Source organism: Colias croceus, chromosome 8 (genome assembly GCF_905220415.1).
Source record: "Colias croceus chromosome 8, ilColCroc2.1".
Classification (NCBI taxonomy): Eukaryota; Metazoa; Arthropoda; class Insecta; order Lepidoptera; family Pieridae; genus Colias; species Colias croceus.
This window is the reverse complement of record NC_059544.1, coordinates 539,530-556,458: the sequence shown is the minus strand read 5'-3', so window position 1 is coordinate 556,458 and position 16,929 is coordinate 539,530. Positions and strand designations below refer to the sequence as shown.

The window sequence follows — 16,929 nt, the reverse complement described above, 5'->3', positions numbered from 1 at the left end:
AATCTGAGAACATGAATAAAAAACTTACTAAAATTTACAAACATGGATTTATCAACTATAAACTATCATAAATCACATACCTGTAGGTCTTTTCATAACAACTGGAATAGCTGTAATGCATGATGGATGTTCATGATAATCATCACCTAAAACCAAAGAACTTATATAAATCTATACTATATATTATACTAATTTGTTTGAACACGCTGTTTGTTTGTTTGTTTGAACACGCTAATCTCATCTAAAAATTTGAGTGCATAATACATATCTGCCCTTCCAATGACCAACATAATATTATCTGTAACATTTTCATTCTCATCTGATTCCACTTTGTGATAATTGTGATCACTCAGAGCATTTTGTACTGTAACAAGTAAATACATATTATGTAACATTTAAAAATATAATTCAAACACAAATAGAAGGTATGTAAAGTATGTCAAAGTATTTGTTTGGAGCCATGAAATCTGTCTTACCAAATATCAGCTATTTACATAATTTTTAATCATGTTATTAATTATAGCTCCAGGTAGAACTCACCAGTTTCACTGGAAGACAGGGGCACGCCGTGCGCTATTTCGTCATCCGTAAATAGGCATGGGTATGAATGCCTAAGCCTCTTGCCTTCTTCATCGAACTGCTATCTGTCGAAGTGTTTCTCACAAACGCGTTTGTGTCGAAGTTGATCTTTCGACAATCCGATGAGGGAGGAATTAGTGGGCACCAGAAAGGACATCCACAGGTTCCTGAAATTATCATTCTGATTTCTGCGGAAAACAAAAAAGCCGATTCGTCGCATTGGTTGCGGTGCAACCACCGACACAACACTTTGATAGTCCCATGGCAAATTTAGCACTTATTTACAGTAGAACACTTTAAAGACTAGTAGAAGGTATCGTTTCAAAAATTCAAATAAATGTCAATTGTCTTAGCATGGCTTCTCAAAATGGCGCCGTAGACAGGAACAAGTAGAAAAAAAAAAAAAAAAGAACAGGAAGTAATGCAGCGCCACAACTAGCCATTATGAAACTAGGCTGTCAGGGGCCTGATCAAATGCGTGAACACGGAACATCACACAGCGAACGTTTGAGTACAATTGGCCGCGAGGTGTCACATGGGGTCTGGAGCTTGTGACGTTTGCGGAATGGACATGCGCAGTTTGATTATCAAACTTTTTATGTAAGTGTGAGCGAGAGAGTTATAAAACAATAAGTTTTTTTTTTACATACCTTTTTGTTTTACAAATTAGAACTGATTAATATAATTAAATACAATTTCCACTAAACGGAAAATACTCACAACATATAACTCATAGAACAGACTTCTATTTATAGTTAATTTTATAAACATTTAATTTAAATTACACACAACACAAATTCCCGCCCACATTGTTCACTTTTGAGTTTTGACACCTGTTGCTCTGAGTTCTGACTCTGACAAACTCGGAGGAATTAACAACTGACAAATGACAACTCAATTGACGTTTCAAGATAATGACAGTTAATTTTAAGTTTATTAATTCGTCACGAAATGCTCGTAAATGTATGATAACCACAGAACAGTAAGAACAAAATAGAAGTGCTATAATGTCATAATTAGTATGAAAACCAGTGTCGCCAAACCCACACATTTAAACCGATAGTTATACAGTACACTACAAGTAAACTATGCCTTTGATTGGACAGCTTAATTTGAGTAAAAACTGACTTAGGTTATAAATTCAGTATTTCAATATGTACCCTAAAGCAACAAGTTACGGTTTATTTTAGTATAACATCCCTAGGTATATTAGCTGTTTTGTTTCTCTTTGCTCCGAAATTCCAAATTCGAAAAACATTCAGCTACTCCACAACAGAGGGCGTTAGTTTTCGATAGATATAACTTTGAACCTCAATACATAGAAATAAGGTTGAAATTTGTGTCACTCTACATTAATGACATTAGCTTGATATTAATCTGATGCTATGCTCTAAGGGATGTCAGCCTTGTTATCGATAATTCACAAATAAATATTTTTTTGATATGAGTATAGTACAATGTGCCACATTTTGGAGTATGTTTATTACTAATAAGTATGTCTTTTCATATTATTATTATTAAATAAAAAACGGAATAGAATAGTATAAATCTATATTTACAAAACAAACAGAAAATATGCATTATTTTAAATCTTGGAACTGCCGTAGGTTTGATGTATCGGTGGCCTTTGTTAGACTGCTTATTGCTGTTCGGCATCCAGTTAACTCGTCACGTTGCATTAATTATCCATTTCTCTTTTAAATTAGCCTCTTTCGAAAATCTATACATAAAAAGGACAAATTAAAGCTAAGGAAAAATAAAATAAAATTTAATATTTATAATGTTTGTCTTTTCTAAAGTATCGATACTGTCGATATGCGCCACATGCATCACTAATCCGACATTCGTTTGTTTATTGCAATAATATTCCAGAAAGTCTTGTTTGCTGTTCAATCTATATTAGTACTAATTTCCTATGATTTAAGGTTCATTTTGACTTAATATTTTTATAAATTTTTGACAAATTACGACAAGCGAAGTTGTGACATAAAATATATTTAAAATAAATTAAAATAAGACTTACCGATGGTATGAAATGCCTCGATTGCTGATATTATTTCGTCTGCTATCATTTTTCCACTCTAATACCGAACAACACGCCCTAAATAATGAATAAATATGGAAAAAAGGTTTGACAGCTGACAACCGACTCGAATATTTTTCTGCGCACAACTGAGAGCGAGTTAGGTGATCTTACCTTACTAGTGACACGTGGGCCACGCCCACATCACACTTCTATTTTGTTCTTACTGTTCTGTGATGATAACGTAAAACATTAAAGACTTTCTATTAAACAGTGCTTGCATTATTTTTTATTAAACTCAAGGGGCAATTAAAAAATAAAACTCGAGTTGAATAACAAATAAAGTGATTTTTCCATATTTAGAGAAATATACAGTGCTCTTCAAGTTTCTTACAGAACCAACTATGATATTAAGGTTCTTTATTATTTTTCTATACGGCTTGCATTGTTCTACAATTTATCTTCTAACTTTTTAAAATTTTGATCAAAGTGTTTGGACCAACGCCGAAGACTAGCAGTTACGTAGTACTTGAGGCTTTTAAATCTGAATGATAGAAAACCTGGATAAGCTCTATCTTATAGACTGATATTATGCATAGATTTCAGAAGAAACTACTCTGAAAACCTTCGAAACATCAAGAAATGAGCAGTAACGGAACGCTGATAAAACAAAAACAAATGTTTTGACTACGATTTTAACATAAAGACTTTTGGATCTGTTTTACAAAAAAATACAGTTGAATTGAGAAACTCCTCCTTTGAGAAACTCCTCCTTTTATTGAAATCGGTTGAAAAGTATTACATGCTTTATACTTTTGTGAATGAGGGTACTTGAAAAAAATAATTACAGGAAATACATTGGTATTACAACTTACAGAAAACTGTAAGGAAATAAAGGAGGATTATGGCTCCAGCCCAGGTGATTTCTTCAATATCTATTGATTGAGCTATTCAATAAAATATTTTGATTTTTGATTCTTTATCAATTACTTGTTTAAATTATTATTTCACCAATTCGTACGACTAAGAAATGTTTATCTTCAACTAAGATAAAAATTTCTGAACGTTGAGGGTGAGTCATGTTTCGAAAAGCCTTATTTCAGTGCGTGGCGCGTGGGCGAAATTTCTTATTTCAGTGGAATCAGTAATGTTGTTATGAGTCATAGCTACGCATTCGTAGATAGGGGATGAGTAACGGAATTTGGGGTGAATGTAGATAACATTATGATAGAAGGATGAATAATATGATTATATTTTGTCTAATCAAAATATAGGTAAAAAGTAACTGTACGTGATAATCTTAGCGTTCTTGGATTATATAGTATTCGTAAGGTTGGATTTGGGCTGGGTAATTAAAATAATGCAAAAGTAATGTACAAATACAATTAGGTCTCTTTTTTGAATTATGTAATTAATTTTAGATGAAATTTTATATGAATTTGACTAATTTTATAGCACCTGTGCAAAATAAGTATATCTTACATAACATAAGTAAGTATATAAATTGTATAACTTCCCAACGACTGCTGAATGCCGACCATACGGTAACTTTTCCTGTTCAATGCATAAAATCATAATTAGAAAGTTTGTGTAGACTGTAGTTTTGCAATGCGCCTAGCGCGCCATTATCGGTGACTCACAGACGTGGCGGCAAAACGCCGCGCCTGTCACTAGCGTGTGGCGCCAAAATCGACGGCCATATTGCTACGAAACGTCAAACAAATAAAATAGCCTAGGTACATACTATAATTCCCTAACCCTATCGATATTATAGTTAGCCCTTTGCAATTGAGTAATATTACGCTTGGTTTCGAAGGGTTCATTTTGTAAAGGGTTCTTGACCTGCCTCAAGGTTTTGTTGAATTAGATAACACAACTCATTGCAAATTTTGTATCAGGTGATTTTTTTATGGCAGTAGTTGTCGAAGTACGGGTCTACAAGTTAAAAAAAAACCAAAAAACTTATCTTAGTTTTCAGGTTACCATGTAATGAACTAGCTGTTTATGAGGTAGAGTAGGTAAATAAATAGGTAATTTAATAGTTCAAGACAATAACTACCTCAGATTAATATCTCTATCAAAGCTAAAGGTCTATGCTAATAATTATTAGTTTTTAGAATTAAGTATTTCATGTAAAACATAAATAATACACCCAACTTTAATACATTCATGCGTTTTAAAAATAATCTCTAGTTTACAAAATTGAAAATATAGAGCTACGTCTGTGGAGCTACGTGCTCTATATTTTCAATTACAAGTAAGATTAAAATTGATTATGAGTAAGATTAATAACTTACTCGAATAATCAATTACGGAGACAGATTAGAAGGTGGGAAGACGAAATCATAACAACAGCGGGAAAAAACATGGACGAGGACAGCACTGAACAGGAAAGAATGGAAGGGAATGGAGGAGGCCTTTGCCAAATTAGGGCAAACAGACCAATCTGCCGATGTCGACTCATGAGAGTCTTAATTAAGTTTTTATATGCACATATTGTTTACCATTGTTGTGTCTGATTAAGGCTAATAAATAAATAAATCAACAAAATAAAGATTAATAGAACACAATATGTATAACAAAAGCCCGCTCTTCCTTACTGTAAGTTTTTCAACAACGTAAAAGTTAATAAACTAAAATTTTTAAGTAGGTAGTTTATTAGCCATTATACCTGAATTCACCATTCTTAACCTTTCACCGTTCCTTAAACATTTTTAAGCACGAAGGCACCTTTCCTTTTAACATTACCTGAAATATTCAAGCAATTAAAACAAAAAATAGACTACAAGCGTCGGGTCCTGCCGCCGTGGTGGCTGGCGCCTTCGCCCGGCGCCCTGGCGACGCGCCGCACCCCTAACTTATTTATTCCTGATGGTATCAGCCCTACCTGAGGGGAGACGATTGGGCCATTTCAATTATTTAATGGGTCAAGGTATAAATATGCTGTTTAATATCACTGTCGCCTTGTTATTTGCATATTTTGTCGATAATGCGTGTTGTGCCAATAGTTTTTAAATTCAGGTTAACTAGGTATAATGTTCCTAATATGTATTATCAAAGCAAGATGTGCTTCAAGAAAATATGTTATGTACATTGAGGTAAGTACTTACTATTCAATTTTTTTTAATAAAACAAAATAAAGATTTTTAAAGTGATTTATTTATTAATTTGTGATTAATTTTGATTTAATAGATATTATAGCAACTTAAATATGTACTCCTTGGTAAAACATCAATGATCATGGCTGGTGATTTAAAAAAAAAAAAATCAAAATCGATATCTATTTCAAACTTCTGTCAATTTTTATAAACAAATTCCTAACAAATTCGCATTCCGAGCTGCTACAACAAAATTTGATATAAATAGATAATATTTAAAGCTTTTTAAACATCAAACACGTAAGTCATTAATTACTACTTATTATTAATTTATAAAATTATGTAACTTTTCAACAATTTTAGAGGATAACATTTAAATTTAGAACCCGAAGATCGCGATAGTGAGATACAGATTTTTAATAGAGTTCTTTCGAGTTAATAATAACAAGGGCAAACCATATCAGAGAGGTAGGTAACCTATTTTATTGACCTTACAAAATTACGATTTATTTACGTAAGTAAAGATAAAAGGAGAGAAAGTTTCCGATCCCCGAAATCTATTATTCAATTCTATTTACCTACACATATCAATTTACAATAACTGTATTATTAATTTTTTATTATTGATACAAAATGATTGACAGAAATGCCAGAAAACACAAAGATGGCGCAGAGCGCGTCTCCAGTGGCGCGCTCTGGCGGCGGCGATATCTCCGAGCGGGAGTTTTCGCGCGAACGGCACAACTTGTACTCTACGCCTCCTACGTAAGTTGGATTTGTAATAAATTATATGATATAAAATAAATAGTTTTTAGCAATAATAAGAATTTGTTGTAGTAAGGATTTTATAGGGCTAAGTTCTGCTAGACTTCGGGGGATAAAAACACATAAGTATCGCCTAGGACTATATGATAGAATCGTATCTAATATATTAACGGTAACATAGCATTAAATTTTAACTGACAAGCTAAACAAAACTTTTCCAAAAGCTACGAAAGCTATCGTAAATAAGTATTTTACATTGTTTTAACACTAATTAATAGTAAAATTATTTCGGAGCCATGGAATAAAATATACAGGGTGTCCCACTGTTGGTATACTACCTAAGCTCAAAGGAGCTTATAGTTTTGCATACGCTGAGAACGTAAAAAATACTTATAAAATTCCAGACGCAGTTTTTTTTTGAAATAGATGAATTCTTAAAACTCTGTGTACATTGTACACCCATAACAAGCAACCCGCCCAGCTTTGTTAACAGCACGTGACCTATCGTTTAAGATTATGTTTTCATAGACAAAATGCTCATATTAGCGAAGCGGTATTTGCCGGCTGCGCGAAGCTAGAGGAGAAAACATGGATTTTCAGGAAAAATTTAGCAAAAATTTTTTGATGTAATTTTGTTGTTTAAGTATTTTTTACGTGATTAACTAGTGTATGCAAAACTACAAGTCCCTTCGCGCTTAGTATACCAATAGTGGGACACCCTGTATATACGCCAATGCCGGAGGGGGGTGCCTAGAGGCTAGACTTTATAATATAGGTTAAAAATGAATTTTTACTCATGTCAAATTAATTAAAAGATCTAAAAGTATGAGAAGGAAGGGAGTTTTCGAAATTCATATTGAAATTTTTTTATTTCGGATGTCTATTCATCATTCAAATATTTTACAAATACAAATGTTATTTTTCGTTGTTTATGGCCAAATAAAAAATAATTTCACACAATAGACAATCAATAGAATGAATCATCAGTAAGGTGTTTAACCTCGACCTCAGGTTTTCCTCGAAATCTGCAACATAAGCGCGCTTGGCGTGCAAATCTTTGTTTTCTAACGCATTTAATATTGTCTTATATTTCCTATAATGAATAGGAAATTGATTTATGATTTTTTTTATAGAATAGAAAACACAATAGACAGTAACTACATATATTTTTTTTCTATGGAAACTAAAATTTCATGAAATGTAATTTCGTAGTTTGAAATACTTAACTTTTTTTTTATGTAAAAAAATCAAAAATATTATATGTCTAAAATACACCTAATCTCGTGATTCGAGCTTATTCCTTCTATGGGAAACGACACATTAGCTTGGTTTTCTTTTAAAATTTAAATTTTCAAAACATTTTTACGTAGTTAGTCAAACCAGTATTTTTTAATAATCTGTGACCAAAGGAACAATTATTATATAATTTGAATGTTTATTACCTCATTGCGATGTTGTTTAAAAAATTGTGGTACCTATGATAAGTATTAATTATGTTTTTCTGTCTAAATACTATAAGTCGCTCGCCCCGAGTTTTTCCCACCCACAAAATAATGGATTATATATAGATAGGCATAGGTACCTGACATATACTTAGGACTAAAGTTTAATGTAACTTTCTTTTAGTGAAGTAAACATTAAAAAAATGTTTACAAACATCTCTCAAATCTGAGTGTATTTTGTCTTTTCGATATAATTTTTATAAGTACATAATATATAGGTAGAAAAGATCAATATAATATTTTGATAACATCTTTCTGCAGTAATATTTTTATAACAATAAGAAATGTCAAATCACAGCCGCGTACAGCGCATACCCCGCAAGCAGCTATTCTCAGCGCCAGTGAACAAGTTCACAGCAAATACTGCGGGTCCGACCGGCAACCTCGCTCGGATCCGCAGCTGTCTCGACGAGTACGCGACGCCGAAACGCGCCAAGATCGGACCCAAAGCGGCGTCCATGGAGGACTTGACGCCCAATATACAGGGGAAGCGGAATAGGTGACAATTTAATATTTTATTAGTTTTTTTTAGTAGATATTATGTTTATTTCAGTAAACTTGAGTTGTGTATGTTCATTATTCCATTCTCTAAAATCTATAATATATTAGACGATATTATGTTATTCAGATAAAATAAAAGTTTTTAATTAGGTACCTACTTCAAAAAGAAAATGCGTTACAATTTGCCTCACACAGATGATCGATCCGTTGCTATAGTATCGGTGTAATAGTTAGGTATTCTACAGTCATCTCAGCACTCTTTTATTTATCGATATCATAGATAAGTCGCGTCATATTATATTCTAAGTGAAGTGTTTTGAGTGAATCATAGCAAAGAAATAATAATAATTATTAACTAGATAAGAGAACTAGACTTAGATAGACCTAATGTGTAAATATTATTTTAATTATTTGAAAGAGAATGTATCAACTCCCAATATTCATTGATATGTGATATCATTCTTTATAAATTGTATTCTGCTCAGAAACAAAATTCTGTCATAACTTCTCAATAGTAGTAACTAGTTTAAAATAATTGGAACTGGTCGTTTCTACTTCAAAAAAAGTCAATTCAAAAATACTTAAGGTACGTTCAGACGTGTGGCAAGCAGCCTGGCAAGTAGCCCGCGCGCTTACGGTACAGACAAATAAACACGGGCTCATGCACAAACTGCTCGTTGAATGGCACTGAAGTACTGAACGCAAGCGTCTGAACCCACCATTAAGTTAACCTATATAAAAAGTTTGTATTTAAATATAAACATCGCAGACGAAACAAAACCCTTCCCATTGTCCGTTCGCCCGGTCTCCTCACGGCTACGGAAGAACAGGCAGCAGCGAAGATCGCTCGCTTCGTGCTCGTGGCCGCGTGGCGCAGGCGGCGGGGCGAAGTGCGCTGTTTGCGGAAGACGCTTGAGTTTCAGGTGTTACATTGTTACCTATCATTTTTTTGTAGATCCTGGTATTTCTTGACAGGGATTGTAGTGAAAAAAAGATCGAAGGAATAAAGTTACTTAATTTGTTTTATTTTTTATTATTTTACTACTTATACAATATTTTAAGTACGTACGTATACGTCGTAGGCTTAGTAAGTAATACTTTATATTTAAATTTTTACAAAAATGATTTTTTCATAGCATAATTAAATTTTTAATTATATGTTTTTTTTTAACAGATTAATAATTATGTGCTATTTAACAAAGGAAATAGGAATGTACTACTTCCGAGCGATTTAATCGATTGCTTGGTGTTCCATACACTGAAAATTTAGTAGGTACCTATGCAATTTTATCAAAACTATCGCTATTCGAAGGTGACGTGCTCCGAACGTCTGCGTATCCAAGTGTGCGCGCTCAAGTCCCTCCTCGACTCCGACAACGCGAAGGTGCGTCTCGCTATGAAGGAGATTGAGAGACTCAAGCAAGTGCTCAAGGACAAGGATATTGAGAAAACCATCTTGGAAAGGGTTAGGCTTTTTCCCATGATTTTGTCCCTGTTTGTTGTGTCAAAGATTGTTTGATAAAATCGAAGATATATCATGATTTAATTCATCATCAAATTGAATCATGTTATCTTCGATTTTATCGTCATGACCTTATCGTAAATTTCAGTTAGTAATCACTTTTTCGCTTCGATTTAAGGGGACTAGTTTAGTCTATATCTGATCTGATGTTGGTACAATTATTAATGATCTGGTTTTATCGAGTTTTATTTCACTAATTGGAGAATTATTATTACCCACTTTAAAAAGATTTAACTCTATTTCTTTCGTAGGAAAAAATTGCTTTAGAGCAGGATGTTTGTGCCGTTGAAGATCGTTTGTCGGAATTGAGCATTGGTTAGTCGATATATTTTATTTACCACAAATATATGATACTAACAATCTTTGTATAGTTCTTTTTATATAAAGTATGTAGAGCGAAATATGTAGAGCGATATGTGTAGCGTTGATTTGCGATGTAGAGCTGGCGAGTGCATGTAGAGTGGTGTATATGTATTGTACCTAGTGTCTTAATTCAAATCGAATCTTGATAGTCTTATGCTAGGAATAAGGAAGGAACTATGTGGTCACATGCGTTTGTTTATGTACGTGAGACAGAGTGTGCGTGTGTTATAGAATATGTCCTGAAAAATATACTACACTACCCTGATTGTACCGCTCCTTCTTAGCATTATGAATTCCTTTAAAATTACGATTGATATATAATATATGATATAATTATATGCTCCTTCTTAGCAAATCGGATCAGTAGTTCTTGAGATTAGCGCGTTTAAACAAACAGATTCTTCAGTTTTATAATATTAGTATAGATGTAGTGACGTAACTGTCTAAGTTAGTCACGATGGGTTGTCACACAGACCGAATAGTAGAACAAAATAGAGTGAATACACAGTGCTATATTCTGTCAGGTTGGCGCAACACCCGCAACGTTAAAAAAAACTAAAATGTGGCTAATTAGCCATGTCCCATTCCTGGAAAGCTATAAAAGTAACAACTGAAATGTTGCTTATTATTATAAGAGCTAGCGCGCAAGAGCAACTTTTGTCTCCGCAACTATTTTGTCTCTCCCATCAACTCTATAGGAAGGTGCGTCGCTACGTGCGCACACTTTCTTACTAGCCCATAGAGTTGATGGGAGAGACAAAATAGTGAAGGAGACAAAAGTTGCTCTTGCGCGCTAGCTCTTATAATAATAAGCCACTTTGTTATTTTTTTTTAGCTCTCCAGGAATCGGACAGCTCTTAGCCATGTGCCATTCCTGGAGCACGAATATCCTTTACTCTAATCATTGTGGCTGTATGTCAGGCTGGCGAAACACTCGCAACGAGTTAGAGGGCGCTCGTGCCGCGGCCGCGAGCGCGGAGCACGCGTTGCTCTCGGAGCGCGCTGCGTTGAGGGACGCGCGGGCTCAGAGGGACCATGCGTATAGAAGGGTGTGTTTGATTTTATTTGTATTCATTTATATTATGCTATTGTGATTTTTAGATATGTGATTTGTCAAACTACTACTAAAAATTAGACAGAGTTTAACTTTAAGCGCGGGTTCTCTTTAATCTGGTTTTGTCGTAAACTATTTAAGTGACAGACCCGGTTTAAAGTTAGATTGTGTTTGAATTGTTATGTGGTAAGACCAAAAGGGTTTGGTCCAATTCACATTATACGTTTCTTAAAATACATATTATGTTGATAAAAAATTGGTTGTCTGTAAAGTCGGTTTACTGACGATAACTGAACGTGATAACGATTGTGCTTCTTTGTCGCTCGTTCCGCGCTCTCGCTTGCACTTCAAGCCTTACACGGAACGCCTCAGAGCGAGGTAACGCCGCATGAGTCATGTTTTTTCGGGCGTGCAGCCGGCTCTATCGAATTATAAGACGTTGTCACGTCAATAAATATGTATTGTAATATTATAAAAACATTTCTATTTATACTTTGGCCGTTATATGAACAGTGCTCTTTTCATACGTTTTTTATTGTTCCTTGTTCGTATAATATTTCAAAACAATTCATAATTTTCGCCCCCTAATGTAATGTTTCAGACATCGTGAATTTCGTTTAATAACACAGAATAACAATGTTTTAAAAAAATATACATGAAATATACACAGCATAGCATCAGCATACGCAAAAAAATATAAATTGAATTGAACAATTAATGTCCTAATTCTTGCAGTGTTTAAAATCCTTTCTTACTGTTCATACAAAAAGAAGCATTTTACATAACATCCAATCCTATAAATTTGGCAGTAATAATTATTTTTTTCCTTGTAATTTAGATATCCATTTTGGAAGACGATCTAACCCACCACGAGTCCCTTCTCTCGGCTGCTGAAGAAGAAGCGGCTGCTCTACAGCGTGATGTGGATGAAAAAAAGACGCTGTTGGAAGACACGCAGAAACGATTGCAGAAGGAGATTCTGTTAGTAAAATATTTATTACATATTATATTTATTATAATTACTTACAGCCTCTAGGTCCACCACCTCCCAGCTACAGTATATCCATACTTTTTGGGATTTTGTTTGAAGATTTTATAAATAAGTTGAAAAAGAAACTTCAGTACAGTCACCTACGTAGAAGCTATACTGTATATAAAATACAATTTTACCCACCAGGGATTATGTTGTAACTTACATATAACCGATGAATTTTGATCCCAAAAATTAGGAACCGTTTATTAGCTGCAATTTTAGGCAATTTTACAAAAAAATAATTATCAATTGATTATTACAACATGTACAATTAAAATCCAGGGCTCGTGAACAGTACACAACCGAGTGCGCACAACTCAAAGAGCGCGTTTCGCTCACATCGCTCGAGCGAGACTCGCTCGGAGCGGAGCTGAGCGAAGTTCGCGCGAATCTCGCTTCGCTTGAGCGAGAACTGCGCGTCACTAGGGAACAGTTGGAGTGGTGGCCCAAACCGCTCACTAGGTTAGTGTGGCTTTTTGTTTCAATAGAAAGGCAAAAAAAATGTGTGCGTGTACTAGTGTACACACGTAAGAAGTGAAACTTCTTTATGACCTCATTTTTCAAAAAATAATTTTACAGGAATTCGTCGAATCGTAACGGAAAAATGTCACGCGTAACGAAAAAATGTTACACTAAATTTCTTTCCAACCCCGTTATAGAAGTTTCACTTCAAAAATATTTATAAAATAGAGATCTAAATTTAAACATTTTGTTCAACAAGAAAAAATATCCCAAAAAGTTTATCTGATATAAGTAAATGTTGTTCCTCTTAGAGAAAAGAAATGATATTTTTCTTAATTGTATTCGAAACAATTCTTACGTTATTTATATTATGTACTTGACATAGGATAGCTATGTTATAACCACACAGAAAACTGTTCAGCTTTAATTATTTAATAGAACAATAGCGTTCCATTCTAACAGACCGACGCGTTTACTTATCTAGCTCTACTCTTCTAAATATAATTACAAATGTATCTATACTTTTTTGTGAATCCTATCCCACCAAAAACATAAATGTAAAATTTGGAGCCGAGTTCAATCGTTGACTTAATTTGCCAAAAAAAGAAATGAGATCTTAATGTGTGCCAAGTTCTGCAGACAGTCCAGAAATTTATTTACAAAGATGTATTAAGTTCTTAGGTTGACTGAAAATTCAATTGTTTTATTTTCCCTTAGAGAACAATGTTTATTCCAAAATATAACTTTTTAAATTTGAATAATATAATTATTTTCACAAAGCAAACAACTAATGACCTATTGAACCCCATAATTTGATGAGGCTAGTTTTACATACTGCTTATATTTTGTGAGGTTCTAGAAACCACCATTTATTCACCATTTATGGTAATTATTTTTGCATGCTTGTATTGGCTGAACATGTTTGTGCTTTATTAATATAATTGTATCACCATTGAATACCATGTTTAAAGCAAAATAAAGATTTTATTTATTTATTTATTTACACTGAAATTAAAACTAAACTAAACACTCATAAATAAAGAATAAATAAATGTGAATATGTAAAATTATATACTATTTTTAACTGTAGGTATGAGCAATATTTTTATTACAATTTTCTTTTATTTTACGTTTAAGAAATCATGCAATCGAAGTAATCCACCCTAGCGATACTAGCGCGAGTGAGTGTGATGTCAGCTGTCGCTTCGAATCTACAGATGTTTCGTCCTAAAATATGTAAACTTCAATAATCTATATCTCAGTCATTTATTGATGGATTTTAAAATTTTTTTCGGCCACTGATTAGTTTTGATCTACTTTTTAAGACAAGTAAGATGAATATACTATTTTCTATTTTTTTTAAATTTTCCATTTTTCCATACAAACAAAATTAATGTCATTGAAAAAAAAATTAAATACAAATAAATTCAGTATTTTCTGATTTTTTCCTATGTACACTCACTATTACCTAGCTGATTACAAAATTTGAACTTTCTAGGTCATCTGGAAGTGGGTTAGGTTTTGTATATGTCTATAAGTCAGTCAGTCTTAAAAATTGCGATTTTTGGATATTAATATCTACGCAACTGTTTAATCTGTATTTATGAAATTTAAGATTCTTGTTTATCTTGAGGTCCTCTTGATATGTACCAAATTTGGTTTATTTAACTCAAATAGTTTTCGAGTTATAAGAGGGTGAAAAGTGGCTCGAAATGGTTCGTGTAAATATACACACGGCTGCTGCTCGCCAGTTCTCTTCGCTTGAACTCGGCTTGACACGCTGCCGCGTGTCTAGATCCTACTAATATTATAAATGCGAAAGTTTGTGAGAATGTGTGTGTGTTTGTTACTTTTTCACGCAAATACAATTGAACCGATTACAATGAAATTTAGCGGTAACTTGGATTAACACATATAATAGGTTTTATCCCTGAAATCCCACCGGGCGAAAACGCGGGCGAAGCCGCGGGCGGAAAGCTTATAGCTTAACATATATTATTATAACAAATGTATGTTTCAGGATGCTCGGCGCAGCGCGAAGTTGGCTTCGGCGGCCTCTCTCCCTTTCTGAAGCTTTGATGTGGTCGCTAGTTCCCGCCAGGCATGGCTGCTAGGACACGAACCGTATACACTATATCAATACGTACACGCTTATATTTATACACACGCACAGAAACACACACACACACACACGCACACATTCATACAAACTGGCACGCATATACATAGGAAACAGAAATACACACACATAATCACACAAACGCACGCACAAACTCACACAAATTTGCGCACACAAAAAAACAAGCACTGACTACGTGTAGGCGCAGACACAACACATACACATTTATACACAAATAGCTAAGAATGAAGAATACGCATGCATTACACACACGAACATTTTCGAAAAACAATTCCACTAAAATTGGAGGAATTGTTTTTTTTTTCCAAAATAGATGGTAAATAACCGCAGAAATGTTACAATTCATTCGCAAAGAAACGTGCTTTGTATTGTGTATGCTAAATGCCTATATTTTTACGAATTATTAATTATTAAATCATGCGAAGGTAAGTTTTGAAATATTTCTTTATAATATTATAGAACGTAGAAGTTTATTTAGGTACTGTGTAAATAATTAGATAATTACAAGATCCGCCTTTTAAACAGTTAATAAATATCTCATTATTGTGATACGGATGCACTTGTATGTAAAACAGTTTTAATGATGCAAGTGTACATTAACTACCTTTTGTCACAGTTTCTGCGAATCATTTGCATAAAAATATCGATAATTTGTATGCGCCATGTTTTTTTATCTATGCAGCTTGTTATAGTCTATGGAATGTGAATCATTTTTTACGCGCGTAAATTTGACGTGTTAATTTATTATTGTTAGCTGTATTTTAATAATTGTTATTGTAATAATTATATTTTTATAAGATTATATTGTAAGTTTGGTGAGTATGTATTGTTACCGTTTTTAATTATGTAAAAGAGCCACCTTTGTTAGGTAAGTTTATTGTATTAGCTTTATAAGAACTTGTACTTAGTTATGTTTTTAATAAAAGAATTTATAAATAATTTTTGGTTTTATTTATAACTGTCGTGTTCCTCTTATTACTTTCCCCTAAAGAAAATCATGGAACCTGTGTCCGTGGTCATGCTAATCTGTAGAATTTGTCATTTATTCATGTTTTCAGTAATTTCAGGAGTTTGGATGTAATAAAATGAACCATTTTTATAACTTCTAGATATGTTTTGTTTTAAATATAAATGACAAACAACGTTTAAAAAAATCGCCACAGTGTCTATATATACTATAATATAGACTACTAGCTTTCCACCCGCATCATCGCCCGCGCAGTCAAAGAAAAACCCGCATACTTCCCGTTCCCGTGGGATTTCCGGGATAAAACCTATCCTATGTCCTTTCATCGGGTATCAAAATATCTCTAGACCAAATTACATGCAAATTGGTTCAGTAGAAAATGACATAATGAAAGTTGCGAAAGACCGATGTGTGTTTTGGAATTGAAATGCACAGAAAAATGTGCGTGGGCACCAAACCTCAAAGTACCTATTCGTATTTTCCAAGTATTTTCGACGAGAGCATTTGAATAGCGCCTCTGCCGTGAAAAAAAATAACTAATTCGAATGTTATTCGTGCTCGCCCTACCGAATTCTTAATTTTTCGGTTCAGAATTTAGAACGCACGTCAACGTATTTTTTGACACAAGAATCTGAATGTGTATGGGCTTGTGTATGGGGAACAGTGAAATAACAAATTGTATGCATACTTTATGAATTCATATTCTATATTAAATTCTGAATTCAGAGAGGAATTACATCTATGATTATAGAGAGAATACTGCAGTTTAGGTAGGTAGGGTTAGGGATAAAAATAAAAGATAGTTTATCCCGTAATTTATTTATTCAGTCTTAAAATTCTAACAATCTACCACAACGTAACATTTGGAATGATTTTAAATTTAAACAGCTATTGATATTTATTAACTGATTTATTCGCAA

The 16,929-nt window shown here is 33.5% G+C and overlaps 2 protein-coding genes across 4 annotated transcripts in view; one reads left to right on the top strand and one right to left on the bottom strand.

Annotated features, from left to right (window-relative positions):
• The window catches only part of LOC123694073 (embryonic polarity protein dorsal-like), a 42,542-nt gene extending 41,144 nt beyond the window's left edge, over window positions 1-1,398 (bottom strand). The window contains exon 1 of the mRNA XM_045639375.1: window positions 1,300-1,398. The gene's annotated coding sequence lies outside the window, so the exon portion shown is untranslated. The remainder of the gene's footprint in view (window positions 1-1,299) is intronic.
• LOC123694074 (early endosome antigen 1-like) lies at window positions 1,055-15,923 on the top strand. 3 transcript variants are annotated; one of them, XM_045639378.1, is made up of 10 exons: window positions 1,055-1,179; window positions 6,345-6,465; window positions 8,266-8,466; window positions 9,238-9,391; window positions 9,781-9,933; window positions 10,242-10,305; window positions 11,275-11,402; window positions 12,246-12,388; window positions 12,723-12,902; window positions 14,923-15,923. In XM_045639378.1, the coding sequence occupies exons 2-10, from the start codon at window positions 6,347-6,349 to the stop codon at window positions 15,014-15,016; spliced, it is 1,236 nt and encodes a 411-aa protein (XP_045495334.1). In that variant the 5' UTR covers window positions 1,055-1,179; window positions 6,345-6,346; the 3' UTR covers window positions 15,017-15,923. The 3 variants fall into 3 exon arrangements, with proteins under 3 accessions (XP_045495334.1, XP_045495336.1, XP_045495335.1); XM_045639380.1 differs by lacking the exon at window positions 1,055-1,179 and adding an exon at window positions 2,845-5,700; XM_045639379.1 differs by lacking the exon at window positions 1,055-1,179 and adding an exon at window positions 5,934-6,000.
• The last annotated feature ends 1,006 nt before the right edge of the window (window positions 15,924-16,929 follow it).

Excerpts from the sequence above, each read along its gene's own strand:
- LOC123694074 (XM_045639378.1), top strand. The coding sequence starts at position 6,347 with ATGCCAGAAAACACAAAGATGGCGCAGAGCGCGTCTCCAGTGGCGCGC. Across the intron at positions 9,934-10,241 it reads AGAAAACCATCTTGGAAAGG|GAAAAAATTGCTTTAGAGCA; the intron begins GTTAGGCTTTTT and ends TTTCTTTCGTAG. Across the intron at positions 12,389-12,722 it reads CGATTGCAGAAGGAGATTCT|GGCTCGTGAACAGTACACAA; the intron begins GTTAGTAAAATA and ends ATTAAAATCCAG.